The 9,722-nt window shown below is 34.2% G+C and overlaps 1 protein-coding gene across 5 annotated transcripts; it reads right to left on the bottom strand.

Annotated features, from left to right (window-relative positions):
• Positions 1-639: 639 nt before the first annotated feature.
• LOC142621193 (peroxisomal (S)-2-hydroxyacid oxidase GLO3-like) lies at positions 640-6,255 on the bottom strand. Of its 5 annotated transcripts, XM_075794511.1 has the most exons (14): positions 6,098-6,229; positions 5,450-5,534; positions 5,194-5,340; positions 4,999-5,123; positions 4,871-4,917; positions 4,727-4,804; positions 4,479-4,603; positions 4,208-4,265; positions 3,571-3,633; positions 3,209-3,271; positions 2,813-2,882; positions 2,261-2,361; positions 1,782-1,886; positions 640-996 (listed from the first exon to the last, which is right to left on the bottom strand). In XM_075794511.1, the coding sequence occupies exons 3-14, from the start codon at positions 5,334-5,336 to the stop codon at positions 817-819; spliced, it is 1,158 nt and encodes a 385-aa protein (XP_075650626.1). In that variant the 5' UTR covers positions 5,337-5,340; positions 5,450-5,534; positions 6,098-6,229; the 3' UTR covers positions 640-816. The 5 variants fall into 5 exon arrangements, with proteins under 5 accessions (XP_075650626.1, XP_075650625.1, XP_075650629.1 ...); XM_075794510.1 differs by lacking the exon at positions 5,450-5,534 and having other exon boundaries at positions 6,098-6,255; XM_075794514.1 differs by lacking the exon at positions 5,450-5,534 and having other exon boundaries at positions 6,094-6,226.
• Between the last annotated feature and the right edge of the window lie 3,467 nt (positions 6,256-9,722).

Below are 9,722 nucleotides of genomic sequence, written 5' to 3'. Positions count from 1 at the left end.
TGGGCGTTTGCGATTGAGGTCTCCATATTTGGTTGTGAGAATAAAGTGATTGAGGAAGTGTTTGGTAGGTTGCTTAAAGTTATGTAATTTTAGAATATATAGATATTTTATGCTTTAAATTTTTATTTATAGATTTCAAAATCATTTAATTAGTTTAAAAAATAAAATCAACTTAATTTTAACGGTAAATATTATAATATGTTATAGTCTTATAGTGTTATACAAATTTTTTAATAAAATATGAATTAAGAAAATCAAGTTTCAAAGTATTCAATAATATTGTGAGCAAACATAAATATTATATAACAAAATAAGTACTCTATGTAGGTCTTAATATATATATATATATATATATATATATATATATATATATATAAATGATTTTAAAAGAAATTGTAAAATAGTCCGTGCATCGCACGAGACATCATCTAGTTAGTTTAATCATTGAAGGAATACTATTCCTGACCTAAGTAAGCAAGACTACTCATGGTCACTATCTACTACTTAGGAAATCCATAACATAATTTTATTTAGGAATATCTAATCTGTTTGGATGGCATGATTTGTGCATTTGAATTTGGAATTGGGTGATTAAAATACTAATATCTTGTCAATGATTTAGATTTGACAAATCCACCATTTTAAAATTTTAAAATCATTGAATTATAACACCTAAAATCAATGTATTTGAAATCAAAGCATTTCAAATCTATTGATTTAGAATCCATGTCCGAATTCAAGTCCAAGTTTCCAAACGCAACCATGATGATCTAAATAATTTTTCTCCAAAATATTGTTAATGCTTTTAACATTTTATTAGAGCATTGAATGGAGCCTTTCACGCTCTGTCCTCACATGCCTTCTAGTGATATCCTTCACACTAGGACAGCCAGATAAAGCCATGGTGAGCTCAAGTTCATCCTTCAGCATTTTAATAACTTGCCTCACCCCATATTCTCCCTTAGCCGCTAGTCCATAGATAACAGGCCTTCCAATCTGCGATTACATATGTAGATTACAATAAACTTAAGAGAGCAATGATTAAGAAGCATATACCCTAATAACCATAGTGATACTTCTAATTCTTCATATGTGACATTTGTTATGACTTATGAGTTTGTGTGTGAGTATTGAATTCATCATCAAAGAAACATAAATGGATAGAACAGTTGATATACATAGTTAAACCTATAAGTTTAAGTTTTTGGGTTAAGCTCTGTGAAACAAAGAAGAAGAAAGGTTTTTGGCAATCAACGTTGCAACGAGTTCTTGAGGAAAGGCCAAAGAGCTTCGCAAAGGAAGCTTCTTACAGAGCTCGATGTGCTCAATGACAACGTCGGTGAACAGTCAAATCGGTTTGTGAGAGAATGAGAAGGAGACTGAGATGACCAGGAAATCAAATATTCGATTGGCATCTAACTCCACCCTTGACAACAAGTTTATTTTATTGTGTAAAGAAGACAAAGTGATAAAGATAAAGAACCCATGAAATTAACGTGGTTAACCTTTCCCTCCCTCACTATCATATTTATTGGTTTAGGGGCCACTCAAGCAGTAAGTTGAAAAAGATGACTGGCAATTCCATTAGCTCAGTATGATAGAGCTGCATCTCTAAAAACCATCAGTTGGATGTAGAGACATCTATTGACACTTTGAAACTCACACAATGGCAATAAAACGAGTGCATGACAGAAAAATAGTTTAGCAATTACGTTGCCAACATTGCATATAAAATAAATGAGGTGTTTGCAGAATTAAATAGTTTGTGTTGGAGAGCTTACAAGGACGGCTTGTGCACCAAGGGCTAATGCCTTGAAGACATCTGTTCCTCTCCGCACTCCTCCATCAAAGAAAACAGGAATTCTCCCTCCAACAGCTTGAACCACCTGGAATCAAAAGGTACATCAATATCATCAGACATGTAACTAACCTTGCTGATTAAACTTTCCTTCCCAATGAGCATTATGTTCTGTATACTAGTAACAATACATGAATCCAAACAAAACAAGTCCTGTGCAGGAATGCATGAGCATTTACATTTTCTGTATTGAAATGCTAATAATTCCTACAAAATGTTATGTTGAGGGTGTCTTGCTATGAAATAACCACCTGCAAGCTTTCCCTGTATATATATAAAATCAGAAAGATGTAATGTGTCTGCAACTAAAATCCAATATCCGTGTCTCACACACCAACAAACTAATTGAGTAGAGAGTAGAGAGAGTCTTTCTTTTGCTAAACAGTAGAGAGAGAGCCCCACCTCTTCCAGAACAGTAATAGTAGCGGGAGCATAATCAAGCTGGCGACCTCCATGGTTGGAGACAACAATCCCAGCAACACCTACTTTTACAGCCTTTATTGCTGCCAATAGTAATACATCAAATGTTAAGGATGTTTGAATAATGAACCGAAATCTGAAATGAAAACAATGCTGTGACTTTCAGGGATCTGAGTAAACTATCAAGAAAATGTAACAAGGGAGTATTTAAAGATTTTATAAAAAAATAAAGAGAGAGTTGAGGATAATAAAAAAATAAAGATTACTTGGTTAGTATGATTAGCAGTGCTCCTATACTTGAATTTCCAAAGAAAAAAAATGATTTCAAAGAGTTTCCTATATAAGTATAATCATTAAATAAAAAGAAATAGAATCTTAGAATGGAGAAGTTAAGACTTTCAATACGTTAATAAATAAGAACTGAAAGTTTCATTCAAAGGAAAGAAGGTTCTTCCTTTTTTGTGATTAAAGGTAAGTAGTGTGAGAGAGATGAAATGAAGAGATGTGACTGTCACAATTAGAGCTTGATCTTACCATCTTCACGAGTAAGTAATCCCTTGATAAGGATTGGCATGTTTGTAATTGTACTTAGCCATTCTATGTCCTGCAGATGTTATGATGCACTAATTAAACCATGGTTCAAGAGTGCACCCCAGCCAACACTATTAAAGAGTACAAAATATGACCTTTCAAGTAGTTGTAGTATCTTTCTGATATTTCATATTTGCATTTATCTAATAACTTATGGCATGTCTTTTTTTTCCCATCCATTAAACGTCTTATTCCTAATCAATCATAGGTCACTGACATGAAACTATGAGACTTTGCCAACTAAGCAGAATGGAATCTTTGTAATTGATACAACTAATCTTTTCTGACATATTTCAAAAAGCATAACAGTAGAAAATCATAATACTTGCTGGTATATACCTTCCAACAAAAGGAAGCATCCTTCGTCTCTTTGGCAAAAGCTGCTAAATTTGAACCATTATCCTGCAAAAGTTCAGTTTTGGAATTGTTGTAATAACTAACTTTGGTCTATGAGTTTGAATAATCACAACACTTCCAGAGTACATGATAGAAATATAAAATAATTTTCATCTCATATCTTATGTCATGTCTTTTCTCCACCCATAAACCTCCCTATCCCTAATCAATCCTATATCCCTGCTATGGAAACCTCAAGACTTTGCTAGCTAACCAGACTGGTCCTTCATAATTGACATATCTAATCTTTCCTGACATATTAAAACAAGCATATCAGAAGGTAATAAAGTAGTGCTGGTTTAAACCTTCCACCAAAAGGAAGCATCCTTTGTCTCTTTGGTAAAAGTTTCTAAATCTGAACCATTATCCTGCAATAGATCAATTTTGGAGTAGTTGTAACAATTTTAGTCTATGAGTTTGAATAACCAACAGCACTTTTACAATACAATTTTAGTAATAGTATTTGTAAAATATTATGAATTTCTGTTTCATTGTGGTCAGAAGGGTCCTGAGGACAGAAATACATAATAGAGATATTTCTCTATTACATTCTTAAAAATTTAAATGCTAGTTTGGGCAAAAGCAGACAAAGATGCCATATCCCACATACTGATAATTGGTGAGGTAGTGACATGTGAATCACAGAGACAATTAGACATAGGACACTCCATGCATGTTTGAGATTCACTCATTTGTGTACCTTGTACTTTGAATTTATTCATATTGATAAATGGTATTGCTGCATAAGAACACCTCACTGATCACTTGTTTCTTTACAGATTAATGGAGATTTTTTTGCCTTATCAAAGGAAAATATGATATGATGCTGTTAAAGCCACGTATCTTTTGAAAGAAGATATTAGACACCTTGGAAGAAGAACCTCTTCATTCTAAGCTTAGCTGTTAAAATTAGATTCAAAAGTATAGAAATATTCCACTCACAGAAGAAGCTTCAAGTAATAAGAAACGCTCTGTATTCTTCAGTTTAGGTAAAATCATTCTGCAGAAATTATCAAAATTGTGTTTCAAATGAGATGCATAAGATATAGCTCATTGCATAGATACAAGAGACAAATAAATAAGATATCTTCTGTTATTAGAGTTCAAATTCGTGTCCTGTCTCCTTTTTAAAAGCAGTTTATGCCAAACTTTTCTGGAAATCAAATTAATTGTGCTTGCACACAGAAGGAAAAGGAGTGAGATGATATTTCACTTGTTCTTTATGTCTGCCTCCTTTCGTCCAACTCTGGGAGAATCAGCAGTTAGGACAAGAGCCTTGTATCCATTTCTCTCTGCTCTCTGCACCAACAGAGCTGATAAATCTCGCCTCTTGTATACCTATTCGTAATGGGTAATCAAATTTCAGTGTGTTTCTACCAAAATAATAATAATAATAATAACACATAAGGAACACATAGCAACAAAAATTGAAATAATAAGAGATCAAGAAGAATACAATACATATATTTGAAAGAACCGAACAGCATTGCAGCTGGAAGCAACCTCCTCCAAAGTGCAAGAAGATGTGAAGGATAGAGCCTGCAGTAAAAGATAACTTAGTCTGCAACACCTTTTGTAAGTATGACAAATTCGTTGTATCAATACCATTATAGTTTTACATGCAGCGGCTGCTCTGGCTGTGACAACCTCGCCTGAAACAAATAGCAAGTAATATAAGCATTTGACAGGGGGAAAGGAATCTCAACCAAAGTCTTTTTTAGAGGACTTTAGACCTTCAGGGTGTGCCAACTTATGCAAGGCAGTTGGAGCTATCAGAATGGGCGCCGATATATTGTACCCCAATACATTAGTTGACAAATCTATTCTACTGACATCCACAAGAATTCTAGGCTGAATCCTGAGAAAACCATGGAAACTGATTGGTAAAATGCCATACCTACTTTGCCCTATTAAGACTAGCACATTACATGATTCTACGAAATGCTTCCATGTTCTCTTCTAGCGTGTACTGATCCTCAGCTCCCCCAGCATAGAAGTCATAATACATTTTTGGAAGGGCTTCCCTAGCCAATTCTTGAAACTCGTTCAAATTAACGGGTTCACCCACCATTGTCCTGGAAACAGACATGAGCATTAGTTTTTGTTTACGTTCTAGTGATCTAGTACTGGATGCAGTCTCAGGAGACCACCATATAAAGACACTGATTATAATAGGTGCCATACTTGCAGGAATTTCCTAAAATAGGTATGCTCCTGTTTAGGGCCTCAAAACTTTTGCTTGAAAGAAGTTGCTTATATTATAAGATAACTGCAAATCCAGTTTTGAGGCAAAGTTAGGTTCCCAAGCAAGTCAAAATTTCTTGCAGAAAGTAGCAGAGTCTGGTACTTTGATGAACCATAATCAAAGCCCTTGACAAATGTTAGAATATATATGCACATATATAATGTGTCTTTGTCTATGTATGTACAGAAAGAGCTAGTTGCACAGCCCGTAAAATTGCAGTTATAATTGTGATTTCACAATTTTGACTAAAATTGTATTTTTGAAACATGATTTCAGCTTGTGTGCACGTACACATTATGTGTGATAATCATTACTCTATATATATATATATATATATATATATATATATATGTAGTTGAATTCCTGTAGTGTCTATATCTAGTACATGATCTACAGAGCAAGGCAGATCTAAAAGATTGAACATGGCACTTAAATAAGTAGCGTCCAACCAACAGCAAGCCAAAAAGTAGTTCAAAACCAATTAAAAGCATGATGACCCATTAAAGTATTACAACCATTTATTCCTTCGAGCTCAAAAGATGTTCAAGTTAGTTGATCAAGATCAAAGATAAGCAGCACATACATACCGACGAGAACTGGGAAAGCACTGTAGTAATAGATACAATCAGAACAGTTGCTGCAAGTTTCAGGCAATGATTTTTTGAGTATAAAGTTTAGATAAGAGGGGAGTAAGAGCAACGACAGAATATTGCCAGCTGGTCAATCAGATTTGTCAATAAAAGTCTATACTCTATACTATTGAATCACTGATTTTGTTTTATAGGACAAAAGAGTTCGTCTGTGCCACACACTTGTGCACAACTCGCCCATGTGGCGAGTTGTGCACAAGTTTGTGGCACCTGAATTTTTCTTAACAAAAATGTCATTGTTTATAACAAATTTATAATATTTCTAATTTGGTAGTGACAAATCATTGATTATAAACAAATTTGGTCAATCAGATTTGTCAATAAAATTTTAACATTTTTTTTTGTCTTTATTATTATAAAGTTGTTATTTACAACTATTTTATATTGGCTTTAATTCTGTGCCAAATTTGATTGTAATTTTGTTCAATCATGTTTACCCTGTATTTTATGTGGGATTTCATTGTATGGGTTGTGTGTAAGAGAGAATGTGAAGACTCAAGCTTGCATTTAAGAAATAGTGAATTTCGTGGGTATTTCGTGAGTAAACTGTCCGCGAAGTGAGCCATGCATGACTAGAATGCAAAGAGTCACGACAACTGGTGACCACTGGTTTTTGCGAGTAGCTCACGGGTAAGGCCTTCCCGCAAAATACTTGCGAAACATTCTGTTTTGCTACTTGGGCCTATTTGCTCCATCATGTCTTCACCCACACTATATATACCCACATTACCCATATATTGTAAAGAGTGTTTTTTAGAGAGAAAATCCTATCATACACATTTGAGAGTTAGAGATTGTTATACCCACAATCCTCTACACAATCATTTGTGGTTTTCCTCATACTTTTACCTCTCCATGTCCATATCTTTGAGAGGTTGATAGCTCAAACACTTACCATACCCAATCTAAGTGTCAAGTGAGGTTTTGGTGCTGCTGGTAAGCATTGGAAGAAGCCAAGTTTTGGCGGATGCAATCAGGCGTATTGCGAGATCCGAAAAGCTAAATAAGACATGGTTTTGGGAAGTCTTATTGGAGTAGGAGCTTGGAGGGTTTAGGTGCATTGGGTATATTAGGCTTGGAGGATCTCTTGCTATTTGTGTATTCCAATTTGTTGTCTAGTGGCAATCGCTTGGAGGGCGGCGGATAGGTTTTTCGCCGAGTTTTTCGGTTTCCTCTTCGATAACACATCACCGTGTTATCTTGTGTTTGCATCTCTCTTCCCCATTCTTTTAGCTTTCATTTTACTGTTTTTAAATGATGAACATGGCTTAGAGTAATTTTATTATTTGTTTGCTTGCATTTACTCTATTTCGCACTTAGTTTAAGTTAGAATAAAATCAGCCAAGCCGTAACAATTTAATTTGGGGTATGTACAGTTCTTGTGTTTTTAAGACAAATCCGAACTTTCAATTATAAACAAATTTATATACTATTGAATCATTGATTTTGTATTATGAGATTTTTGTTTTTGTTGTGATATTGTCTTGTTAAACACTTTAATAATATTATTTAAGTTAGAGTAAAATCAACCAAGCCGTAACCTCTTAATTTGGGGTATGTACAGCTCTTGTGTTTTTAACACAAATCCGAACTTTCAATTATAAACAAATTTATATACTATTGAATCATTGATTTTGTATTATGAGATTTTTGTTTTTGTTGTGATATTGTCTTGTTAAACACTTTAATAATATTATTTAATTTCTGCTAAAAATTAGTTTGATTTAATGAGATAAATTTATTTGTAATTTCAAGTATATTTTTATTAACGAAACAGGTTTTATTAAAAACAATTGTAATAGTTCTAGGTAAATTAACCAAAAGAAGAGTTTTGCGAAGTGGGCGGGGTTTCATGGGACCCCAAGGGGATGGGGCAAGAAAATTTTTCCTGCTCTGCTTGCATGACAGGGAGGGGACAATAGTGGCGGTTCCAATAATTGAAGGGTAAGTTAAGGAAACAAGAACCTGGGAGCTCTACTCTTCTGTTTAGTAGGTTGGATGGAGTTGAGTTCAGTGGCAGCTCTAGGATTATTTTTTAAGGGGGTCAATAAGAAACATAAATTATTTAAAATTTTAAACAAAAGAGAACTTGAATATGTCATCATCTCGCACAAAAAAAAAAATGAAATATATAAAATTTTACAATTTTTTTATGATGTTTCATATTTTGAAATTGTTGTATGATATCTTTATTATCAATTTTATAAGCTACATATCTTTCAATGTACATAGCCAAATGATCATTCATCAATTTATCTCCCATTTGATTGATTTTATTTCAAATTTATTAAGATCTAAATGAGTTTTTTCTAAGGTTTAAGATTAACAAATTTCTACTTTTATTGTTGAACTTATTGATTTTTTCCCAAATTTATATCAAATTAGTTTTTTTTTTTCCCCTTTTGTGTTTAAAAAGACCAAGATATTGTTAAGAGAATCATATTAAAACTTATTTCAGCTAGGCTTAAAAAAAATCTAGGGTTAAGGTGTTTAAATTTTTATTTTATGGGTCAAAACCAACAAAAAGTAAAATATATTATATATATAGGTTGGGTTTAAGTTACACCTGGTGTAACTCTAAGCAACATTACACCACCCAATAACTTTTTTCATCGACTATAACTCGATTTATTTTGGCACAGCCACTGCCTAGTCCTGGTAATCCTTCTACTTTGTCTGATGACCGTGTTTAGGACCACCACGGGGGTGGTTGCTCAGTAAAATCTGCATATCATTATCTTGTGCCTATATCTAAGGGAGCAACAAGGAAGTCATTGGTAACATGGTCTTGAGTTTGGAAATTAAAAATACCTCCCAAAATTCAACTTTTTGTTTGGAAATGTGCGCATCATCGCATCCCTACAAAATTGGTCATTTTCCCACATGTTGCCTTGACAGACCAAGTGTGTCCCCGTTGCAACGAAATTGAAACGCCAATTCATGCCCTGTGTGAATGCCACTTTGCACGTCATATTTGGTCTTCATTTCTAGGGCCCTTACTTATTTCTGACTTTTTTAGGCTTGAGCTTCATGATTGGTGTAAACTTAACTCCAAACTCACTTCTCCTTTGTGCTATATTCCATGGTATGTTATATTCAATTTTACCATGTGGGTGATCTAGTTGGGACGCAATTCTTTGATATTCGAGGGGAAATTCATCCCTTATCATACCTTAAAACAAAATGCTATAGCTCATGCCACTGAGTTTTTCTTTCTTAGCACAGTTCCGTTAGGGCAATCACCTCTGTCTTCCCTCAAATACATTAGATGGAGCCCGACTCCTTTCCTGTATATAACTTTAAATACAGACGGGAGCTCATTAGGTAACCTCGGCGAGTTTGTCTTCAAACAGATTCTCTCCCTGCTTACAAATGGTTGAACACTACTGATGATTATCTTATGGAATTTTCTAACTTGATTTTGGATTGCAGGTGGCTCCTCAAAAGGGATTGGGAGGCATGCGTTGAGCATATATGGAGAGAGGCTAATACCTGTGCAGATCTATTGGCAAAGAGGGGTGCTTCTCAATTGGAAATGGAAGTGTTGTATGATATATGCCCC

Source organism: Castanea sativa, chromosome 12, assembly GCF_040712315.1.
Source record: "Castanea sativa cultivar Marrone di Chiusa Pesio chromosome 12, ASM4071231v1".
Taxonomy (NCBI): domain Eukaryota; kingdom Viridiplantae; phylum Streptophyta; class Magnoliopsida; order Fagales; family Fagaceae; genus Castanea; species Castanea sativa.
Note: the sequence above shows the minus strand (reverse complement) of the source record. Positions and strands in the feature narration are given on the sequence as shown.

Bases quoted from the DNA above. Each gene is read 5' to 3' on its own strand.
- LOC142621193 (XM_075794514.1), bottom strand. The intron at 5,124-5,193 runs GTAATGTGCTAG...TGGTTTTCTCAG, and splicing joins GAAGCATTTCGTAGAATCAT to GATTCAGCCTAGAATTCTTG. The intron at 4,604-4,726 runs GTATTGTATTCT...CATTACGAATAG, and splicing joins TTCGGTTCTTTCAAATATAT to GTATACAAGAGGCGAGATTT.